This window comes from Scophthalmus maximus, chromosome 14 (genome assembly GCF_022379125.1).
Source record: "Scophthalmus maximus strain ysfricsl-2021 chromosome 14, ASM2237912v1, whole genome shotgun sequence".
Lineage (NCBI taxonomy): Eukaryota > Metazoa > Chordata > Actinopteri > Pleuronectiformes > Scophthalmidae > Scophthalmus > Scophthalmus maximus.
This window is the reverse complement of record NC_061528.1, coordinates 18,707,688-18,732,866: the sequence shown is the minus strand read 5'-3', so window position 1 is coordinate 18,732,866 and position 25,179 is coordinate 18,707,688. Positions and strand designations below refer to the sequence as shown.

The following is a 25,179-nucleotide window of genomic DNA, read 5'->3' as shown; positions in this document are numbered from 1 at the left end:
TCTCTCTCTCTCTCTAGCGCACTCTTTTAAAAACAGACTGACTATCTGTCACAGAGAGACTGACCACCGGCAACATCGGGAGATATCCTGTCCATTCTATTGTTCCGTTAAAACGTGAATTTTTTACCATCCTCGGCATGCAGCGATACCCTTATAGGCACAGACATCCCCTTAACACCGGCCCTGCTCTCTACGAGTGTACTGGGTGCATTCAAGCTGTTTTAACTTTACTTGGTTTTGATTCTTACAGACCGACCGAAACAGATGTGGCAAACATCCCCTGCTAGAGGAACCAGTCTGCTATTGCTTATCAGCCACAACAAGAAAAATATTGAAAAAAACACACAAAAAAACACCACAAGACTGCAGGGAAGCCCCGTGCAATAGCAGATCAGGTGGAAGGGAGGAGATTGGGAATATTTGATTTGTTTCCCCCAGTCCCAGGTCATAGTTTGGACTTGGACAGGTGAAGCAGGAAGGGATGCAGTGGTGAGCTGCTGCTCTCATCACCTGGTCTGGCAGAGGGACTGTTTGTTGACTGTTGTGCTGATAAGAAAGGGCAGGGTGACTCCGATTAAACACTGTGTTTTGACAAAACCTTGCACCTTATAGGACAGATAATTTAATGTTTGTTTTCAATGACGTACATTCACACACACACACACAAAAAATGACATTACAAAACACAAAGTTCAACAGCTAAAAGCATAATCCATGTTGGCTGATGGGTTACAATCACTGATTTCAATCTGAACGACAAGAATCTGAGAAAATGGAAAATAATGGGAGATTGTGTAAGAACATCAGTGTTAGTGAATATTAAACTCAGTTTATTAAGCACATCTCTCTGGACAGGTATCCCTCTCTTCTGAGACGTATTGAAGTAACCACACCACTACAGCCGGTGTCTTATTCTCATTGCAACAGAAAGCACAACAGAAACACCTGGAGGCCTGTGACTACAGGAGTTACAATTCTGTAATTTTACAAAATAGAATTAAAAGTTATGCAAATGGTGTTTTGTCTCTTAATGTTCAGTCATTCAGGTTACACAGCTCCATTCTCTACAGTTATCAAATCCTCCACAAGCCAGTATAAAGACAGTGAGCTGTCAAACTATTTATACTGAAGTCTTTTGGAAATAATACTTCCATGCATGCACCTTATCTCAAAGCCTGAGGTTAGAGTTTGATGCTATGACCTAATTTCTTCTCCCACACAAAACCCCCCAAAGATTGCCACAGGAAGTGAAGTACTAAATTAGCTTTCTATCCCACCAGGTGGAGCACCACCTGAGCTCTTCATCTTCAATGAGTTGTGCGCCTTTAAGGACGAGCCGGGGCCTTGCAAAGCCATTAAGGAGAGATTCTTCTTCAACGTGGACTCGGGACACTGCGAACTGTTTGAGTATGGAGGCTGTGGGGGGAACGCAAACAATTTTCTGACCCTGGAAGCATGTGAGGAAACGTGTGTTGTCTCAGGTGAGTCTGACACTTACAGCAACAAAAAATGTTTCCATGAATTCACGAATATCCACACCAACACCACTGATACAAAGCGATACAAAAGGGAAAGGATGTTTTGTAGCATTGCATTGTTATGTTGCTTGCAAAGGATCAGTTTTGTTTTTTAAGGGCTATTCCTCATTAGACTTTATGCCACCTTGGGCGTTAAATCCTATTACCAAGTAATTTTGTTGGCATGGGCTAAAGTGGAATATTGCCAGCACATTAATTCTGAGCAGCTTTCCTGAAGGCATCTTGTTATTGAAAAAAAGGGCACTTTTAAGAGAGGCAGTCAGTTTTGTATGATTTATGGGTTACACACAGGCTACTAAGTTGATGATAAAGTAGAACTAATTTATCCTAACTTGTAGCAAAGTGTTCAAACTCTGAGCAACTGGATCTCCCAATTTTTCACATTTCCCGAGATGTCCTCAGATCCTCAGGTTTTGAATATTCTTAAACTGACCCTGATAACGTTGAATCCATCATTTTAAATGAAAAGCAAACAGTGCAAGAGCCACTGGAGCAAACTATTATTTAATAACCATAGATAATTTGGCCGCGCTCGAGAAATAAGCCATCCTTGTGATTAGAGATACAAAGGATCTTTTACAAAGGCCACCACTGTTTACAGCCATCAGTCCTGTTGACATGTGACAGTAAATATGTTCACTCATTGTAAAGTGACAATTTTCTAGGCCTGCCTTGGTTACTGTTGCTTTGCAAGTCAGGCTGGGAATACCAGGGTAAAGAATAGTTCAAAATCAGTTCAACTCAGGTTTAATTGTTTATGCACCATCTCATACAAAAGCAGGTCAGAGTGCTTTAAATCACAAGTTCTCAACCTTTTCTCCTTCAAGGCCCACCTATTCATACTTGAAACGGGAGAGGGCCCAAAAAGATCTCAAATTATTTTGGCTAATCTTCTCTATTCTTCGCCTCATTTAAGAGCGTCAAGCCACACTGGGCTTTGGGCTCTGAGTCGTCATCTCCAATGACAAAACCATATTTAATGAAGTCTAGATTTGTGTCTACGCACACATTTAACATTTGTAGGTGAAATAATAATGCCACCGTCGTCGTTTTTCGCTTCAGGAACTTTTCCGTCCTTCCCCACACCACAACCTACTGCTCCATCATATTAACCACCGTAATGGGAAAACAAAAAATGTTTTTGTTAACTTCAAACTGACAACATTTTGCGCCCCAGTAAAGGTGAATGATAATACAATAATAAAATATGAGCATATATACACATGTATACATATCAATATATAGGCTACATGTTTTTGGAGATATTTTCTAGTTGGTGGAAGAAGACCTTAGTTGATATGATTCCGCTAACTGAAGTGCACCAACCACAAGTGCTCGGGCTTTAGTTTGCTCACTCGTTTTTATGCCGACCTTACACCTAGCGTCTTTCAAGCGATTTCACTGTGGTAGACAAATTTCCATTGTTGGTATAAAATCATGAGAGTTTTGCCGGAGTTGAGTCGCGCTCCTGTCATCTCAATAGTTTGGTGTAAAGTGATGATCGGATCTGTTTTAAGTTGGCCTTTTTCTCGTCTTGACGTTCCGACAAAATCAACCATGTTTGATATTATCGTAAGTTTTTAGTGTTCGCTCACGCAGATAGTGACGTGAACATTGTCAACAACCGATAGGTGAGCTCTTTTCCAGCTCTTTCCAGTGTGTCATCTGCGTAACAGTGGGAGCTAATGTTATGTTTTCTAATGTCTGCTAATGAAGAGTTGAATCTCAGTTGTGCAGGTAAGATTGAATCGTGTCAGGTGAATTTTCCTTTTTTCTCTCTTTATATCAGTGTTTTATATAAAGCACACCACTCTGAAGTTCGAAACCAAAGCTTCAGAGGGATCCACGCACATCCACACGTCTATTAACAGGCAGTATAATGTTTTATAATGCATTAAGGTAAAAGTTATTGCCGGCAAATCTTTCATCAATGAAATATATAAACATAACAAGAAGGAGTGAGCGGTTTGTATCCCAAATTAAATTTGCATACAGTAATTCCCATAATATATGAGTGGTTGTGCCTTATATCAGGAATCTGTTCACATGCACACTGCATGTAATTGCTCATATTAGTCTGTGTTTGTGAACATGTTTGTGCTGCTGGAATAGTGCAGGAAGGGCTCGACATTCAACTAAGATCCTTGATCCTGAGTTTTGGGTTTTTCAGTTCAGTTAGAGTGGAATGAAAAATGTAACTAAAAATACTTTCCCCCCATTGGATTCTGGATGGGTGGTGGCAGTGTTCCCAGGTAAGTGGTGAGGACAAAACCACAATAAAACCCTCCAGACATCAGCAGGGACCAAGTGTATTTTCTCTCACACAACCCTAAGACCATGTGGGTAACAAGCCTGCCACACATGGAATATGCCTCTATAAGTTAGTGAGTGATATTCTGTATTGTTATTATATTATGAACATCATCATAAATCGCTAATGTGAGTTATTCAGAGTCAAGACACCTTTTGCCTGTAGCAGCAATTTCACAGATTATAAAAGAGGCAGAGATATGAACACATCATCATCATCTCCTCTCCCTTCATGCAGAACAAAGCTGCTAGCCGCACGTTTGAGCATGTTATTATCTGGAAGATGAGGTGGGGTTTTTAAAAAAATCTTTTCATGTGGTGTGGCGTGACTGCAGTTGGTAAATGGATACCGATACACACACAAAAAAAGCTGAATTACAACACTTCATATGACACACATCCTTTGATGCAATGCCAGAGCACCTGAGGATGACTAAAAGCAAACGGATTTTGGTCTGAAAATCATGAAAAGATGGATGCACCGGGCGGCTGTGGCTAAGGTTGCAAAATTCCGGGAACTTTCAAAGATGGAAACTTTCCATGGGAATTAACGGGAATTTAAGGGGGCCATGGACCGGTTTCATGCAAGTCATATTTTCATGGACCGGTCGTCCACACGGCAAAATAAAATTATACGACTTGCACTGACAAGCTCTTTGAGCCTGACACAGAGCCATCCTCAACAAGTTTGGAAAGTGACACTGAAGAGGAAGACTCAGAGTTGGATGTTGAGGAAGTGGACATGTTGTTGGATGTTCATGAGGCCCAGGAAGAGCCCATTGACTTAAAGGGTTAGGCAAAAATGCAGAGGATTGCTTGAAGGAAGATTTCCATGTTTAATGGGACTTTTTGGAGGGAGAGGGGCTCTTTTTATTTTAAATTTTGAATGGGACTTTGTGGGGACTTTTGGATGGGGGGTGCATTTTTGAATGAGTGGGGTTGGGGGGATGAGTAATATTTAACTCAACATTCATGTTTGTGTTCTTCAATGAAACAAATGATTGTTCAATAAAATCATTAAAACTTGTTCTGTTCTACTTACAAACAAATCTGTCGAAACATCATGTTTTTTAATTGTATCATTTTGCATGGATGTTTTCTTATGACTTATGTTTCTATTTATGCTTGGATATGATACATTTCGATTACATTACCCTATATTCCCAGTTAGTTCTCCTAAATTCCCATTAATTCCCATAAATTCCCATAATTCCCATTTTTCCCATGGAAAGCTTCCAATATGTAATACTTCCAAAATTCATCAGCTTAACTTTTCCGCCCCTTTGCAACCCTAGCTGTGGCCCAGGAGGTAGAGACTGTCGCCCCCTTACCCGGTGGTCAGTGGTTCGATCCCCGTTTTCCCCAGTCTGCATGCAGATGTGTGCCGACACTTAAGCCTAAATGGCCTTTTGCGGCAGTCTATGAATGTGACAGAAAAAGCACGGTAAATAGCTGCGCTGTATGAATGTGTGTGAATGGGTTAGTGTGACGTGTGCTGTAAAGCAAACGGCTGGTGTAGTCACAGTGCAGGAACACAGTGCGTCATCGTGTTAAGCACAATTTCATTAATGTATCTTTAAGCTGCTGCTCTTTAAAAACAATCAAAGCTCAATTAAACCTTTCACCGACTTGTCTTACGCCGACTCTTAAATAAATAAAGCACTTCAGCTGAGTGGAACAGTGCTCAGATAATGTACACGTGGAAAAAAACACTGGACGCCGTCTAATGGAAACCGGAGAATGCCGGAGAGGAACACCCCCATTTTCTCCGGCAGCCGTGTACGTAATGCTGCCTGTCATCTGCAGCAGGCAACACACCTTTAATACTCCATTAAATACGCCCTTGCGTACACGGCCATAACACATTTGTCAGTGTCTTCAGATTGCGTGTTGTTCTGTGACAGAGTGCCTTCTCCCGCTGGCGAACCGTAACCTTCACCTTATTGCACGCCATGGGATGCATTCAAAAAGTCAGACGAGAGGACTGTGAATGAATTTGCTTCCTGCAGGCAATTATATTCAGTAAATGATTCGACATTAATGTGCTGCATGTGCCTCAGGCTCCACAGACACAAATCTTCACTGCTACAGTAGATTTACTTCTTTTAAGCTGTAGCTGGTCCAAATTTGATGTTAAAAGAAACTGCCCGGATGGGAATGTGAAGGTGGCATGTCAGCACGGTGTCACATGTTGTCTGTGTGCAAATTGTAAGACACTTGCTGCTTTCTCATCATAAAGAAAATGACAGTGAATTAAACGGAGCAATAAAACTTACATATTTGTACCATGGCACTTTAAGGGCAGTATTTTTATTGGTTGTTGGTTGAACAAAAGATAAAAGACATCTTACAATATAACATAACACGTTTTAGTAGATTCTTTTATCTAAATTGAATCACACATCAGTGAGTGTATCCATTGTTGCTCTGCTGGGTGGTGACTTCGGTTTAATAGTAAAAGTCGAAACTGCAATGGAAAGAAATAAACTACTTTTTTCCCCCCGATCCCATACTACGTCCTAAATCAAAGCAGATTTGGGCAATGTGGTGTATTCGCTTTGGGGAAAAAAAGCTGGATACAAAATTTGAGGTGTGTTTTTGTTTGTTGCTATTAACTGTGTTAGCAGTTACAAAGCTAAGTTTAAAAAGCAGAACCTAAGCTTATCAGCTATTTTCTCAAGAAATTACGACAATTGCCCTGGTGAGTTAAATTTTAAATGACCATGAACCCCAGCAGACTAGTGAAAAACATCATCTGACCGTTTCTCTCTTTAATAAAGTCAATTCGGAGACAGTCGTGCACATTCTTTATCATCTGCAGAATTCATTATTGTACGTAATGCTCTTTCCTATCGCTTCTCCCAAAATATATTGTATATTATATATATATATGAAGAGAGAGCAGAGCATTACAGTACAATAATGAATATATAGCTCAACTACGAGTAGTTCAAATTCATGCTTGTGTGGTGACTGAGAACTGAAAGAGAGCAGACATTACTCCAGATTTAAAAGTCTCTGCGCTGGTTACCTTAAGAACATTTCATTGGTTTGTAAAGCCCCTAATGGTCCTGGTCCAACCTATTTATCACACTAGCTTTTACCCTATGCACCTTCTTGAAGCCTCAGGTCTTTTGGTAAGTCAAAAGAAAAAGAAAAAAACACAGTGAGGCATCTTTTTATTACTGTGGTCAGGAAGAGCCTCCCCTCAAGACCTGAGAACAGCACAGAGTGTAGAAATTTTTTTTAGGCACTTGAGTCCTATCTTTTTTCAGTCTGGCCTTTAATTTGATTTGAATTATTCATTTCTCTATTTATTTAGACATCCTAGACCCTTTTTTTTTCCTAAGCTGGTATATCCTTCTGTTCTAAGTATATTTTCAGGATTGTTTGCTTTTAATATCCAGCTTTCTATAAATGTTTCCTCACTTCAAAACTTATCCTCTCTCTTAGCATTTTATTATTTTTATCTTTATCATTTTATCTTTGTTTACCTGCCTTCGGTTGATCCTCATTGCAAATGTATGAGATTTACAATGATGTTTCCAGTTGCTGTTATTATTGCTTTGCTATGTTAGTGGATTGGGGTGAGGTGGTGGTGGTTGTTATTATTCTGCAAAGCCCCTTGTGTGGCAATGCTTGTGTGAAAAGCGCAATACAATGTCAATAATATTGATAGCGGCAATGTTCCCAAATTGTAATGCCTTTACAGAGACAACGTCTTTTTCACGACAGAGGTGGCATGAAACAGACAAACGGAAATGGGGCTCTAGAATCTAGATAGCTGCACGACTAAGGGGCAGTAAGCGAATAAAATTGTAGAGCGAATATTTCGTCACAGTCCGTTAGCTGTTGCTTTTGTGTGTGCACCAAAAAACAATCCGGCTTTTTGGCTCAGCCCAGGCTCTTTCTATGTTGGATAAATAACACTCGGACCGCCACTTGACTTGACTCTGGTTTAATCCGCGTCTATCTTATGCATCTGTCGTAACCACCAGAACAACCCCACATACGTGTGGCGCATACACAACATTGTAACATAGTCCTCGAGGTAACCTGGCCTGACCCGAACTCGGGCCAGACGGACTTCTTGTACAGCCAGGGGTTCTGCAGGTGGGCGCCCGGCTGGAGGATGCACCTGCTCAGCAGGCAAGTCTAAGTCCCCTACCATGGAGTCAAACCCTCGTCGGTTCCTGGCTCTGCGATGGAGGGCGGCACCACCTTCCTAATACGGCTCGCGTGCCACCGTGATCCATCAGACAGGCGAAAGGTGGCTGGGCCCAGTTGCGCGGTGACCTGCATCGGAGCAGACCAGAAGGAGAGCAGTTTGTGGTTTCGGTTGGGTCGGCAAACTCTGACCCAGTTCAGCACCATGTAGGAAAGGCGGTCTCGCTCTCCGTCTTTTGTCAAACCGCTGCTTCATTCGGAGCTGACTGTCCGTCCCTTTGCTGCACCGTTGGTATGCTGCTGCTGCTGGTGCAACAGATGCAGGTGGCCTCAGCCAATGTAGTGGAAGCTACAGTTCACGCCCTGTCATCAAAAGGGCTGGGAAACTGCCGTTAGTGGAGTGTGGTGTTGCCCGGTAGTGCAGCAGGGTGTGGAGCATTGCCGCTGCAAAAGGCAGACTATCCACTAGGTGTGCTCTAATTCCGTTCTTCAATGTCTGGTTGAACCTTTCCACCCCCCAGTTTGCCTCAGGGTGGTAGAAAGCTGTGTGAATATGCTTAATCCCCCAGTCCGCCACAAGGTTTGCAAACTCAACTGAGACATACTGTGGGCCATTATCCATTGTGATGGCGTTAGTGATGCCCCACCGAGCAAACAGTGAGGCGAGAAAATCCTTGACCACTCGAGTTGTTACACACCCCGTGGCGACCACCTCCGGCCACTTCGAGTGGAGGTCGTATGCTACCACAAGGAAGCGCTGATGCTGCGGGACGCCATGGAGCTCCCCACAGATGTCCAACTGGATGTGTTCCCAAGGTGTGGGTGGCCACTGTAAAGGCTGCAAAGGTGGTGGCGGCGCCAAGCCAATCTTACCACTAACAAGGCAGGCTGTGCAGTCCTTCACCATTGTCTCGATATCTCGGTCAATACCTGGCCACCCCCTGCAGCGGTGCTTCACCTTAACGATGCCCAGGTGTCCTTCGTGTGCCATAGCCAGGATACGACCACTCAGGGTGGCGTGGATGACCGTGCAGAGTCCCCGGGCCACACAGACATCGTTCCAGCAGGACAGATCATCCCTCACACGATGGAAAGGCGCAAACTCCTCTGGCACTTTTGTGGGCCACCCCTCCCTGATGAAAGTGCAGAGTCTGGCGAGTGTGGGGTCCTGTGCTGATTCGAGCTGAAGGTCCTGGAGGGAGACCGCGGCTTGTAGTGGGGTGAACAGCATGTGGATGAGCTCTGGCTCAGTTGCGTCAGGGCCCGGGTGCGGTGTGGCCGCTGCACGGCCTCCACATTAGAGTGAAGCGGGCTGAGGCCGTCAGCGGTCAAGCGAAACCCACAAATTCAACGGCGGACACGGCGAAGATACACTTCTCCCCGTTAAGCGTGAGGTTGTGGCTGGCGAGGACATCAAGCACCCTGGTCAGGCGTTCATCGGGAAGAGTCGGCGTCGTGCCATGCACCACTATGTCATCCAGGTAGATGACCACTCCTGGAATGCCAGCGAACATGGTGGACATTATTTTTTTAAAGCAGCTGGGGGCGGAGCTGAGACCAAAAGGCATGGGGGTGTAGCAAAAAACACCAACATGGGACACAAAGGCTGTAAGGTCATGGCTGTTTGGATGCAGCGTGACCTGCAGGTAGCCCTGGTGAAGTTCAAGCTTGGAGAACACAGAGGAACAGTGGGATTTTGACGCCAGCTCCTCCACAGTGGGCAGTGGGTACTTGACCGGGATCACAGCCATGTTCACTCACCTGAGGTCGATACACGGGCACTACTAGGTTGGAAATCCAAGGAGATGCATTCACCTGCTCGATTATACCTGCCTCAAAGAGCTTGCGCAGTTCAGCTGTCACGTCGTCACGCAGGGCGAGGTGCAAGGGGCTGAATGACTGGACGTACCTCTTCGTTGAGGAGGGGCTGGTTGTTGAAAGCCGTGAGGCAGCCCGTCGAACAGAGCAGGCCAGCGTTGTTGCCAGGGTGAACTGACAGACAAGATGGCGGATCCCGTGTAGTCTAAGAGGGAGAAACCAAGGTCACAAAACAAGTCCATGCCCATGAGGTTGGCTCCGTGGCGGGACACTTGGAAAGTGAACGATGGGAGGGTTTTGGTCCTGTAGCGCACAGAGAATGCGATTGTGCCCACCATGCCAATTTTAGAATGTCCATAGCCGTACAGATCCTCAGCGCCAGCAGTTGGTGTCCGGAGCGGGAAAAGCCGCTGGATGGTAGAAACATTAAGGAGTGACCGCGTGGCTCCCGTATCCAGTAGTAGAGGCAGGCACGCCCCGTCCAGCTCCACTGTGCACCACTTAAATGGCCGGGAGGTGGAGCTCACTGAATGAATGGTTGTTGGAGCTGGCGGGCCAGGTGAACGTGGCACTGGGCTGGTGGAAGTGGGGGCAGAGCGGCATACTCTAGCGAAATGGTTCTGTCTGCCACAGTGTTTACACTTCTGCCCCTTGGCGGGGCAGGTCTGAGCTCTTGTGGGGTGCGATGAAGAGCCACAATTACCACAGGTCTGGCGTGCTGATGCACCCTTGCTGTCCAGCAAAGTTCACCTCAGACCTGTCTTGAGAGGACCCAGGGCTAGGGGAATCCTCAAACGGCCCAACCGTGTGTGTCAGTGGCATGGGCTGGTTGAGAGAGGGACCGGAGAATGCCAGCTTTGATGCTAACCCCGCCGCCGATTCGAGCTGGAATGCCAGGTCAACGGCCTTAGCCAAAGTCAAATCGTCAGGGGACATCAGAAGTTCTGCCCTGAGTTTCGGATTATTTGTGTGTTCAGCTAGTTGGTCCCTTACCAGTTCATTCTCCAGTGCGCCAAACTTACAGTGGCTGGCCAGGCCCCTCAGATCTGCTACGTAATGGTGGACAGACTCATCCACTTGTTGCCGGCGTTGGCGGAAAACAATGCGCCAGGGCATAACGTTCTGTGGGGCGGCAAAATGCCCAGAAAGCAGAGCGACACGTCGTATTTAGGGGCGGGTCCAAGAGTCCGAAAAATCCACTGTCCCTAGATACCCAAGTTTTGAATGAGTATCGCTCTTTGCCGGTCGTCGCTAGCACTCGTTAGCCCGATGGCTGCTATGAAAGTTTCGAACGCTACATGCCAGCGGGTCCATGGAACGGGCGGCTCGCCGGGAAGGGCAAGGAAGGGAGAGAGAGGTGGGAACGGAAACTCCATCGTCGTCGCCAGTGTTATGTTGGATAAATAACACTCGGACCGCTATTTGACTTGACTCTGCTTTACTCCGCGTCTACCTTATGCATCTGTCGTTCCCGCAAGAACAACCCCAAATACGGCACTGTCGTGAAACTGCCGTAACTGCAACCATAGCTGGTGTGGCGCATACACAACAGCTCTCTAAATCAAAAAAATAAAAATTGTGAGGACCGCACCAAACAATGCAGTTTGTAAGCATCACTCGTCGACACCTTAAGAGACGTGCCAGCAGGTGGAGCTGTAGGTCCGCGATTTTGTACTAGTGGTAAGTGCGTCTGCAAGAGCAGTAAAATCACAACAATAACAACAAAAAGAGAGAAAAAAACTTTCTCCAGAATCGCTTACTGCCCCTTTAAATTAATGACAGTTAGTGGTGAGACAAGCATTAAATCTTCTGATTTTGTAAAGTTAATTTAACTGAGCTTTTCTACAGCTATGTGGTATCATAGCTTGTTAGTGTAAAGTATTTTGGACATTTCAAACCTCACATGCCATGCAAGTTTCCAAAGAAAACCAAATGGCTGATATGTGGAGGAATTGTTTTTCACAAGACATTTGACTTAATGATGTTGCCATAAACACGTGCAGGAACGTTGGATTTGAATCTATAACTCATGTGTAAATTGTTGTTGTTGAGCTGCCATAAGATGATACAGGCAAATCGTGTGGAGTAAGATGATATTTACATTGTTGAAGTTTTGGTGATGATGCACCAGAATACTGCACAGCCAGCCTGCGGGATGGAACTGGCACATTTGCAAACAACAAATGTGAGTGTGATAGACGCAAACAAATGGAAGCAATTAATGAGAAAAATTGGGTTGCCTTGAGCGAAATTAATTTATATTGATCCATTGACCCCAGCTTATTAAGCCTTTATAAATTCATTTTAAATCAAACAAACTCAACATGAATGTAATTGTCACTGATCAACATCGCCAATTAATATTTCTATATGTTTGTTTTCTAACTATAATATAGTATATCCAGTCGCGTTGGCTGATATTGTAAGGATGGATTTGCCAGGTAATGAGAGAGAATGCTTCTCTGTGGAGGAACCAGTTTCACGTTGCGTTCAGAGGCTAACAAGCGGGCGAGGTTGGGCTCCTTGCAAGAGGGATTTGATTTAACAGCTACGGACGTTTGAAAATGTCACTCCCCGTTAACTTACAGAAATCATTTCTCAGGGGCGAAATGTGTTATAGTGCACTGCGTGCAATTCGACCCATCCTGAGCAGCAGGGCTGTTATCATCAATTCAGCGACATTTCAACTGTTCGTGGGCACACTCTTATTTGAATTATTTTCCCTTTAAGTCACAGCACATCTCCTCGCGTGATAGTGATAACACGGCTAGGGACAGTTAAAGCAAGGCTGTTCTTGTAAAGGTCACAAGACAATATGGGGAGTGCTCTGTTTTCATTCTGCCTGGGAGTTGTTGTTTTTTTTTTTTATCTATGCAGCCTATCAAAGGCTTTCGCTTTCTCGCTGTGATGTAATGTTGAAACAGCAATGAGTCATAGCCACCGTGTCCCAAACTCTTGTTTAGTCGAGGAGGCAGCAACGCAGTGATTCTCTGTTGAACTTTTTTTTTCTGTCCTTGGCTCAGGGCTAGTACTCCGTCTGTGAGCACAGACAACAGCACAAACAATATGATGTTGCTGGAGGTGGCGGAAAAAGGTTGAATTCTTAAGGAAGTGTGGGCGAAATAACTAGTTGATTAATCAATTACTAAATTGACAGAAAATGAATCATTACAGTAATTACACCACACCTACCATATAGTCCCAGCCTCTCTATTACCAGCAAACAGCTCTTCCATTATTCACATCTTTATAATGTAATGAGGAATACATTAGTAATGGTTTGGGATCACGGAAAGAACCTGGCATTGCTGAGGTCAGTTTCTGTCTGTAGGATCGGATATGTGTCTCCATCCAGTGGCCACTTGTCTCAATGCCTGAGTTCATTTATCCTTCCTAAATGTTTTATTCCATTTGGCCTTGCCAAGTCTGCGTCAGCACATTTAGAGGCTAAACAACAAAAAGCTTCCAAAGAATGTTAAGGGAAATTGAATCAAGAAAGTTAGTAGTGAGAAAGTAACTGGGCAGAGATAAGGGAGGGATGGGGCATACAAAGTGTTCTGCTAAAACCTTATCGTTTTTCATCTCCACACAAAAGGGGCCTGAGTATGAAAGCAAACACGAAAAGGTTTTTCTCAAAATCCTCTCTGTCCATCTTAAAAAGTTGAAGTCTGCTTTGGTAGAATATCGAGCCTCTCTTTGGAGAGCAGCCGAAAACCCCTCTGGAGCGGCGGACGATGTGATCCACACCCGGGCCAAAAGAGAGCTGACCGACAATTCTCCTCAAAACACAAATCACCTCCTCCACCTTCGCGGCTTTAATAGAGAATTGTGTTTCTGAATTATTCATCACTGCATTGCTCTGGAGAGAGAGAGTGCTCGACGACCCTTTGACACATCTCATTCCCCAAGTCAAAGTCACCCCAATAAAATGTATTTAGATGGCCTGCCTTCGAGAGAGTGCGGTTACACAGAGACTTAACAGACAAACCAAACCGTTTTGCTGGTGTTAGATATCCTCCAACATTAGGAACCATTAGCTGCTGTCCTCACTGAGCATAAATAGAGATGTGTTTTGTTATGCAGCAAATCACCTCCAGCTAATTGGCACCATCTCCTTGTAAACCTTTGCTGGCTGCATGCCCTAAAGGAATGGTTTCACTGTTTTGCCAAGAGTAAGATTAAGCTGTTTTCAGACATGAACTCCGAAATATGTGAATGGCCATTTTTTTCCGCCCATTTTTGGAAATTGATTGTCCGAGTCGGATGCGTTCACACGAAAGCTGCTTTCCCTGCCAAGCCCCTAAATGTTCCTGTGGATGTGAACATGTCTGATTAGGACTATCTTCTGCGGCGTTCATCCTATTTGAACGGCGAACTCCAGGAAATGACCGGACCCAATTTTCCCGGAGTTCGTGTGTCTGAAAACAGAGAGGGAACAAAGAGGAAGTTTTGTGGAACAATGCTGTGGTGTCTGGGTGGAGCACGCAGGAGGCAGGACATGATGATAAGTCACGCTGTGGAAAGCAGTTTTTTCCGTCATCGACACTCAACAACAGTCTTCCGGAGATTTTCCTGCTCTCAAACGGGCTCACTCGAACATTTTGCCAGAAATTTGACAAGGGGGCAGCCAGGAATGGTTCCGCATAGGTTTGGAGAAATGTTTGCGTTCTCACATACAGCCCCTCCTGAAAATGTCCAGAACCTTTTTGGCAAGAAAGAAAATATACGATTATATTTATATATAATCGTATATATTTATATATATAGAGCCACTCTGAAGTAAGCTATCAAGTCAAGCATCAGCAGTTTTGAAGCCTGTTCTGCTTAAAATATTGAGGTTTTCTTTGGCGAGCAGCCACAAGACTCTATTTCCTAGGGTTTACTCAGCTGGGAAATACAAAACTTCGGGCCAGTAATGCACAACATTTATCCGCGTGCATGTAATTTGGTGACAAATCAATATTTACAATTAATCTCCATGTGAAAAGAAAAGCCCCTGTCTCTCCCTGTAAGATGATGAAGCTGCATTTGTGCAGTGGTGACAGAGGATGCAAACGCAGCAATGTTCTGCTAAAGCGGCACAATACTGTACAGCGTCTTTGTTTCGTTTACGCGTATACCTGTATAGGTAAATAAATAAATAAAGTAAAATGAATACAGGCTTTGGACTACAGATTCAGAGAGTTAGGGTTAGCGCAGCATCGTGATTTTCAATATGGAGATGGCTCATTTATTTAATCATGGAAAAAAAACCCGGAGTGCCTGGAGTTGGAACAGCACTTTGTTTATTTCTTACATATTGCGTGGTGAACCATTCAGTAACCTTCTTACATACTGCGTGGTGAACCATTCAGTAACCTTCTTACATACTGCGTGGTGAACCATTCAGTAACCTTCTTACATACTGCGTGGTGAACCATTCAGTAACCATTCCATGGTTGGACACACACACACACACACACACACACACACACTCTTTTTCTCTCTCTCTACTCTGCTGTTGTCAGGTTGCACTGTGCTGGTCAACAACGCCACTAAACTTAACCAGTTCACTGGAATAAAGAGATGCATTCCCCGCCGTGGTTTGTGATTGTAATACAGACCCATGTAAAGTGCGCGCCTGTCGCCGCGGCTCGTGCATTTTTTAGCTGTTGTGACGACTTGTTCGGATAAACAGCAGGGATCCACGAAAACAGCTCAGAAGGTGGCAACGTTCAAAGTAACACAACTCCGATCAAAGAGAATGCAATATACACACTGCCTTCTGAGAACTGAAGAAAAAAAGGAATAACTTTGACATTTAAATATTTTCAAAAACACAGAAGTTGGATTTGGCAAATCATGTGTTCAAGGAAGGGCGGACTAACAGGAAACCATATTTTACAATACTCTGACAAAGAGTGACAGAAAAATTCTCACAGCGAAAGATGCAGAATGATGACATAAGTGTGATAAAATGTGCAATAAGGAGTGGGAGCCGAGGGAAGATGTAAAAGAGATATGACAGAGAGGAAAAGAATCGACTCGGCAGAGGAGGAGATGTGGTTCCCCGGGGACAAGGCAACTGAAGAGAGTACGGGATGCCCATGTATCGTTTGGGCAGATGTTTTGGATGGGTGTATGTCTTCCCTTCTTATGCCGTTTTCCTTTGCTATGGGTTTTCTTTCAAATGCAATGTGTCATTCACTGCTCCAGACGTTGCATCATACCGTACATACATGAACCAAAAACTCCCACCGGCTTTGTTGCAAGATGTTTCATACTGCAGAAAGTAAATTATCTGTCAGAACAACTCATATGCTGCGAAACTAAAACTTCTACTGAGGCAATGAAGTGCATCTTTTTTTTTGTTTCAATTTTTTACTTTTTAAAGGGAAATTGATGTCCCTGTTAGTGGAGCTCAGTGGGGCGACTCAAAGAAGAGAATCTAGAAGAAACTGGAAAGTAACGCTGATCAATGCAAACAACATGAAGGTGACACGATATAATGGGGACTGTAGAAGTAGGTTTGGCAACAAACCCACCGTGAAGCAGTAAAAATCTGAAATATAATTGACCAAAATGTAATATGAAGATAAAAAACGGCTGCATGTCCTGCCCTTAAAAGAAACACTCAGCAGCAAACTCACAACTGCAGTGTGGCAATGAAGTCGTTTCTTGGTTCTTTGACATCCTTTTTTTTCCCTCCTTCTTTTCCCAGACGACAAGAACCCGTGCCATTTGCAAGAGGCTCCTGGTCCCTGTCGGGGGCTCGTCACACGCTACTTCTTTGACAGCAAGAGTCAGCAGTGCAAGCAGTTCTTCTACGGCGGCTGCTTTGGCAACGCCAACAATTTCAGGAGCATGGCGGAGTGCCAGGCGAAATGTCAGAGCCCAGGTAGGCCACGTGGAACCACTGACCTTTTACTGTGAAGTCTGGCAAACAGCCCAACTGTCGCGGCGGCAGAATTGTTAGGCTCTGTTCAAAACCACGTACACTAACTCGAGGGCTCTTGCCCATATCTGTATCTGTAAATAAAACAAATATGAAGTATTCTAAGACTTTAAAAAAGTCCTTTAATTTGAAATCATTTCTTTACCTCATGACCGTATGCAGTGGAGGCATTTACACAGCAGATCACAGCTACGGCACAACAGCTGGAAAAAACTCATTTCAGAGTGGAGACACGATCAAAAATGGTTCCACCTTGACAACAACTTCTGTTGACCGTGAAATCACATCGCACCTTGATTAAGCATTTAAAAATCGCCTTAAAGCACGCTCAATGAGGGCAGACTTAAAGGGGCAGTGAGCGGTTTTGGAGATAGATTGTCTCTCTCTTTGTTGTTGTTGATGACTTACTTTATTGTCAAAGAAAATAATGCGCAAGTCGCCCAACTGATCAAATGTGCCGACAGTTGTAGTGAAAATCCTTGGTGGAGAGCATTGTGTGACTTTCTATTTTTCCTCAGCTATTTTGCTGATGGATTTCAGATAGATGACTCTGTCTGGTTTCATCAGTAGATGATATCTGTTTTCGTAACAATACCCTGTCCAGACTGATGAAATTAAACTCCCTTTAATTACAACTGATCACAGGGAGTTAATGAGATTTGCTCTAAATATAGGTGATGTAAAAAAAACGGTGGCTCACAGACTCGTTCATGTTAAGCGGAGACGCCTTCGCAAATGTTGAATGTACTTTTTTTGTCCATATAGCAAAACCCACTGTGGCCCCAGAAATCCATACACAATCTGCTGGAAGAGTTGATGCCCTCCAGCCAATCATAATAACTGGTAAGACTGAATGTACACCTCACTGTACCTTAAGTATAAAATGTCAATGTCTTGTATCTTGTTTTTTTCTTGTCTGAAAAAGAAAAATCAAAATATTTGGAGAAAAAAAAATGCATGCACTCATTCTATGTATAGACCAAAAATCAGCAGAGCTTCGGTCTAAAGTATTCCCACACTTCAGATGATGCTGTGTAGGTTTTGTGGCTGCAACTTGTGTTGCAGGGAACCCATGCTTTGACATGGACACACTTTTGTGATGTGTCGCCCCAGCCCTGACCTCAACTGTTGTTCCTCTTTCCGCCCCTCTTGAGAACTACTCATCCGAAAAACTTCACATTTGACGCTGCACCTCCTTGGGTCCTCAGAGATACACGCAGGGAGTCTGAAGTCATTCGGATGAGTGGTTGTCGAAACAATGGAAGGACAGACAGGCAAGCAGAGATTCTGTCGATCTCTTGATATGTACTATGTTATGTTTTTTCTCAGAGGAACTGGCTGTACTCCAACCTCAAGTGCAACTGAATGACACTATTCAAGAGACGGAAGGTAAGAATATATGACTTTGGATGTTAAATGTTCGGACAGAAGCTGATTTTAGCAGCGCTGGCTCTGCATGAACCTGCGCGCACACCTCGGTTGGTTCAACCTCAGGAGAACATCATTCAGATCAGTCAGAGGCTGAGCCGCCACACAACCACACACAGGCATGCACCAAGCAAACACTCGATGAGTAAAGCTATAAGAGTGTGATCACTGGTTGTTTTGGATCAGTCAAATTCAACTCAATTTCTGTCTGAAAACACCGTAAAAGGCCAGTTTTTTTTTTCTGTTTTACTAAAAACATCAGGGTGAAATCGCAGAGTACCAAAAGTTTGGCACAATATAAAGGGACAGTTAGTGTTTGTAAAGCAACACAGGTTTTGTAAAAATCTGCCAATATTGCTTCACGGTTCGCTAGCTGTCGGTTCTGTGTGTGCGCCGAAAAAAAATCTGGGTTTTTGGCTCAGCCCTGGCTCTGTAAAATGAAATCTAAAACATGGTGCGGACCGCAGCACACCACACCGCGAGTGCATTTCGTAAGCGTCACTCGTCGACACCTCAAGAGACGTGTTGGCGGATGCCGCCACAATTGCGTGGTTCGCGTGTCGGTCTGCCATACCTGAGGTCCTGGGTTAAACACTTCAAAACAACAACAAAGAGCGAGACAAGCTCTCTCCAAAATCGTTTACTGCGCCTTTAAATGATCGTCCCAAGTTTGATTTATTAATCCCTTGTGTGCTGCCAATAACGTTTTTGTGAAAAGAAAAGAAAAAAGTGATGGTGCAGCGATGCATAGACGGAAGACAGCTGGCAAAAAAATTGCTTCCGTCGTGAAAGGCAGCGTGCAGAACCAAAGTGCTTCGGTGTCTCCTTCCCACAGGCCATTTGTCACACATTCCCACTCACTGGTTACTGTGCGTTAGCAGTGTGGGAGAGGAATGTCACTTCATGGTTGCCGTGTTCCCGGGCTCTTTTTGTGCTGCAGTGGGAGAGCACAGGCCTGCCTTACCTCGACTGCTATCAGAAGTTATTCAGAGGGAATGTTCAGGATGAGTTATCCTCAGTAGCTCTGCCTCCTTACCAAACTATTTTTTTGTGGTGCTTATCTGCAACGGGATCTCCATTATGTAACAAAGTGTCTCTCAGAAACAAGGCTGCTATGAAAAGTAAATCTCCTGAGACCAAGGATGACTTATTCCGATCTTACTTTGAGACACATTTAGCGAATAACCCTTTGTAATGATTCATTTCAATAATTAATATCAGGTGACATTTGTTTTCACTGCTGACCTGAAAATGTAGTATTTGAATTTGAGTTGCAAAAGCTGTAAAATGAGCTTGTTCGTCGGTTTACCGAGCCGATGTTACCATGGACTGTGATGATAGACTGACACCTTGTGATGATATGGTGAATGACACTTGTAGTGACGGTGGGGAAAGCTGCACTGCTGCAGACCCCTGTGTCCAAACAGAGAAATATAAACTAACCTAATCCTGAAAGCATGCATCTTTTGAAATTGGCGTTGCAGGCTAGGGCCAAAAATACTCCAACGACACTCCCACTATTTCACCTTCATTCAGCATCAGGAAGGATCCTTTTTGCTCGTTAGGTGTTTTCTATTATGCGCTTATTGGGGGGGAGGATTTCAGTGAATTAAAAATCACACCGCATTTTGGATTCAATCATTTTGTGCACAATTTGGGTAATGCAAAACTATGCCGGTTGGCAAATAATTCTACGAATTCCACATCCAATACAGCAATTCATCAATAGATATCTATCTCCTTATGGTTATAAGGTAGTAACAGTATTACTATTTATTGACATTTTTCTCAAATCTAATCAATCCAACAAATGAGGTAATAATGAGGTACATGTGGGACGTTTTGAATGCACTACTTTTACAATTAAAAATCAACGTCCATCACTTGTGTCAAGGATCATTAATGGGTGCTAACAAGGTTTCTGACGATTGGAATATGTAGGTTTTTCTCCAGGATCGCTCACGCAGCCCTGTGGGGAGCCATGATAAAATCTATTTTACATTTCAAATCCGTCAGTCTGAGAGCCGAGGTCATGCCGAAGCTTAATTTGTGAGTGCACAAACTCATGTGGAGTTATAAGTTACAAATATGTCGATGAAACGCCAGCGAGCGTCGTTTGAGGTTATTTAAATATGTAGAGGATAATGTACAGGATGATGCATATCGGTTTGGTTCCCGACTGAATTGGCGATTTACAGTGAAAACAACTGTTACATTATCTGTCTCTCACTGTGATTCACAGAGTCAAAGCCTAAAGGGGTGTGCTTCAGTCCCGTGGACACGGGGACATGTGACGGTGCAGAGAAGAGGTTCGCGTACAACCCCAAGACCAAGAGGTGCCAGGTGTTTCACTACAGCGGATGCGGAGGAAACGAGAATAACTTCACGTTCCGGAAGCACTGCATCAAAAAGTGCATCAGGGGCAGAAAGGGTGAGATTATTTGAAGAGATTTTTTCTGGAATGCATGTTTTAATTATAAGGAAAAAAATGAATTTATTAGTTAGTGTAAGCATTTTTGATAGATGTGTAAATCATTTCAATCAATGTTTTTTTTATTGTGAGAACGCAAAAGTATGTTTAATAGAATCATAAACAGGAAATAATGATATTTAAAATTACATGTTTTTGTTCCTCTACTGTGTTGCAACAGACGGGAAGATGATGATCAGAATAAGGAGGAAAAACATAGGCAACATTGTCCATCTCACAGTCTGAACACCGGGCGCTGCTTCATATCCTGCACTACTGTGGCGTCACGTGTATTTATGTCCATATTTTATTTCTGGCTTTACTCGTGCTGCTGTTTCGCAGTGCAAACAGCACTTGCGTAAGACTAACCTCTAGTGCACATGAATTTACTTTGAATCATTGTGTGCACTGTTTTAATATATCATTGACAAAAGATGGATGTTTTGCTCATGTCTAATATAGCAGCTCTCTTAACTCACGTCACTGTTTTGCATATCAGCGCTTTTGTTTACAAATATCATATGTCTCTTAAATTTGACAGTTTCAGAGCTCTGTTAATCAGCGTACTGATTTAAACATGTGACTGTCAAGACATACAAAATGAATGTCTCTGCTGCACACTGACTGTGCATATACAATAACTGATTCCTTTCTACGGTTGATTTTGGTGAAGCCTCGCTATTGTTTATCAATGCGAATAAAAACATTAGCAGATTAAAGTGGTGTACGACACTTGTTCCGGGATCAATGACAACAGCACCGAATGCTCTCAAGCAAACCCATTAATCGAGTGGACCGTGTCCTCGCGGCTGTAAATCCATGTGAACAAGGTAATGACGGCTTAATTCTTCAGCCTATTAAACTGGAACTGTTTTTTTTATGGTGTTTTTTACCCTCCTGTTAAATCGATTTTATGCAACTTTATAAATCACTTTTGCTATATTGCTGGTGTTGTTGTTTTGTTTGTTAAGAGGAAACAGCAGGGGGCAGTGTTGTGTAGAGTAAGTTTTCAGCACTGGTTCGAACAATATTTACTTTACTGTCTTTGTTTTATTGCTGTAAAGAGATGGACTGTCAGATTTTATTAAAATAAACTTCCAGTATATCCTGCCTTTCTTTCCCTGAGTTTTATTCGTTATTATCCCCCATCAGTTGTGTGTGCAAAGTGCAAAGTAAATGTAAAACAACTTGAAAAACATAGCATGTCAAAAAAAAATATTAAAAAAAATAAATAAATATACCCAATACACTGAACGGCTCTGATTTTCTGAAACTTACTGCAGTGGCGTAAATGAAAATTCTGCCTGTTGGGGACCAAGCAGGTAGTCCAAAGAGACAGGTTGGTTCTTTAGAGGAGTATTTTTATTCATGAAATAGTGCCAAAAATACGTATACCAATAATACTGCATGGGCCCATAAAAGACGTCAACGTAACACAATCAAGCATCAGTATAGTGGCTAATCAGGCCATTCAGACAGGGAGATGACATCTCTGTCTATGACAGAACTATTTAAATGAAAAGCAAAAACTACAAAACTAATCAGCATAGCATTGCCAAACAGTAGACTAATAAGTAATGAACCGATGATACCTGATAATACCAAAACCACAGTTGTCAAAAAGAAGGTAATGGGGAAAAAAAGTGGCAGCCATCACACCGGAATCACTTAAACGTTGTTTTGATCTGACACTACCTTCAAATTACAAACCTACCCCACAAGAATATATATTTAAATTCAGCGAAAGCTTTGCGTTAGCAAGTGTATTCATGTTGTAAAAAGAAGAACACAATACAAAAGACACAGTTGGAAAAGAAAATATATCCTCCGGGGGAACCAAGGAAAATTGTCTCTTCCAATTTTTCTTTTTGTGTGACATCTTTTTAGGGTTAACAAAACAACTTACAATTTAGACTTACTAAAAAAAGTTTTTATTTTACAGAATGTCCGCTGCAGTGGACCACGGCACCATTTTAGTGTGAAAATACAGCCAAACTTAGAAGATGAAAATATGAACATATTATGGCTGTAAATCTAAATTGTATTGTTCATTTGCTAGTTGATTACAAGGCTTTTAGTATATTTTCTATTCAAACTGAACAAATTGTCGTTATAGGTCCATATCGTTTGATGGGACCCTTGAGTCCCTTTGAGTGTTTAGAACTGATAATTTTTTGTCAAATGTAAAATCTAGTTTGGTTCTTCTTCATTTCTTCCTCTGCATATATACTTTTTAGCAGTGACAATCCTGGAAGCATTTCATCTTTTTGGTATTGCAGGGAAATATCTTGCATTTGGTTTGTCCAGTCTGCACGGGTTGTCAGTCAGGAAGCCCAGGTTGCCCATATGTGAATCTATTATGGTGACCAAACTCTAATAAATTAAAGTTAATAACAGGAATAATGCAGTCAGGTGTAATATTGTCTCCTGTTGTCCATACTGAAACTGCATTATTTGATCCTTCTTTGAAGGATCACTTATAATTAACACTGATACATAGCAATATGTCTACATTATACATGGAATAACTCATCTACTGTGAAAAATATTATTTATAGTACTTTGTTACGATGAGTGAGTGTCAAAAGTCGGTAATTTCTGGAACCGAATATATTATCCTGAACCTGATAAAACTCCTGGCCCACAAACGGCGACATTGTTCCTCGTCCCCGTCTGTCTCTGTCTGCTCATCTTAGCCTCCTGCTTCTTTTTCTTCTTCTTCTACTTGTTCTTCTTCTTCTTCTACTTGTTCTTCTTCTTCTTCTATGCCTGGTTCAAACTCCTCTTCGTCCCTCTCATCGTCTGACAGTACATTAACAGTACATTAAGATGGCCATGGTGTCCACTATAATTGATATTTGTGAAAGGGTTATTTTTTCAAAAACAAAATAATTTCACTGCCCTCAGAACTAAATACATAATTCCGATGTAGTGTACTCTAATGTTAATAAACAACAACATACATGATTATCATAGTAAAAAAAACAATAGATAAACAATATTTGACTTCCAAAAATGTGTGAACTGCTACGTCATCCATTTTGGATGAAAAGGAAGAGGAAGTACCCAGCCTATCACAAGAGACATCACTGGAAAGACCAGGATGTCCTCTTTAAGATACAACAGGGATTGATAAAGTAGCTCAAAAGGAAATGTGAACAAAAAGTCTACTGTAGAGGAGTGAATGGGCTGGGTCCCATCTGCACCAATTTTTTTTATCTTAAAGGGCCCATATTATGCTCCAGGCACCTTTTCAGCCTGCCTCCACGTATATTTTGTTATCTGGGGTGTCTGCCAGCCCACGGAGAATGAAAAGAAAACAATGAGTCGTTGATTCGTGGTTTGGGTTGGCCGTACAGACGGTCTGTAAACGAGCCGTTCACAGCCCGGGGCGTCAAGTGACGTAAGTTGACTCCTGCTACTGGGGCGACCACGCCCCCAACCTGAGCAGCATCTCCCCCCTTGAAGTGCAGAAAAACAGATCGCGTCTACGCCATCATTTTCTTGCGGCTGCCGGTGTTCGGTCGCGGCTGCCGGCGGACCTCACGGCTCGCAGCTGGCAGCGGTCGGTCGCGGCTGCCGGCGGTCGGTCGCGGCTGCCGGCTTGCGGCGGAGCTAGACTCATCCCGGCCTACAGCTAGAGTCGCGGCCGGGATGTCCTTAACGTTCTATCGCCAAGCCCCTTGTGCTCTGTGTGTAATTATGGAGAACGTGTTCGCTGGGCCTCCCGGATCTCTACGTCGTGTATATGCCTTGTTACGTGCGACTGTTGTCATGGCAGCGCAACGCCTTAGTTGCGCAGCAGACCCGGGGAGGAGCGAGGCAGAGCTTTGCGTAACACGAAGGGAAGGGGGCGAGGAGTGAGCAGGAAAGCGCTGGAATCGACCATAGTCTCACAGGGCTGTGAAAGAGGAGGGTGCTTTGTGGCTTGATCCTTGAGGTGTTTTGACATGGAATGGCAAAGACATGCAGTGCACACACCTGAAAACCAATGTAACTTGTGTAAAAGGGGGCATAATATGGGCCCTTTAACGATGGACCAAACAACTACACGTAATGTGATCGTTGAGAGATCTATAAAGAAGTATGGCCACATTGTGCTGTTCCCCTTTGCCCTATGGATATTTAAGTGTCTTCAGGCTCATTGTGTTGATGGTGTGGCCCACAGCGAATTTCAGCGAAGCTCAGAGAAAGATGGTGTTCTCTACCTGCCCCACGCCAGATGGCAGAGAGGCAGCGAAGAGCTGTAGAAAAGGCATTTTGCAACTTACGAGCCATAAAGTTGCCTCAGGGGCTGGTGGAGACCAAAACAGAGCTACGAAGGCTTAAGGAGATTGGCTATAGATGTGTGACTGCTCACACCATCCTATAACAACCTCATAAGGTGCTATGTGGATATTGATTTTCGCTTCATCAAAGTGGCCTAACGAAAACTCAAGGGCGAAAATCAGTGTTAATAAACATGATTTACAATTACAAGATTAATTTTAATTTTTTATTAGGTAGGCTTAATC

At 43.3% G+C, this 25,179-nt stretch overlaps 1 protein-coding gene across 1 annotated transcript in view; it reads left to right on the top strand.

The window, feature by feature from the left end:
• tfpia (tissue factor pathway inhibitor a) overlaps window positions 1-21,775 on the top strand; it is a 39,966-nt gene extending 18,191 nt beyond the window's left edge. The window contains exons 2-7 of the mRNA XM_035604160.2: window positions 1,281-1,481; window positions 16,534-16,710; window positions 17,533-17,610; window positions 18,097-18,156; window positions 20,438-20,626; window positions 20,847-21,775. Coding sequence (XP_035460053.1) covers window positions 1,281-1,481; window positions 16,534-16,710; window positions 17,533-17,610; window positions 18,097-18,156; window positions 20,438-20,626; window positions 20,847-20,911 — 770 coding nt within the window. The 3' untranslated portion in view covers window positions 20,912-21,775. The remainder of the gene's footprint in view (window positions 1-1,280; window positions 1,482-16,533; window positions 16,711-17,532; window positions 17,611-18,096; window positions 18,157-20,437; window positions 20,627-20,846) is intronic.
• Window positions 21,776-25,179: the final 3,404 nt, after the last annotated feature.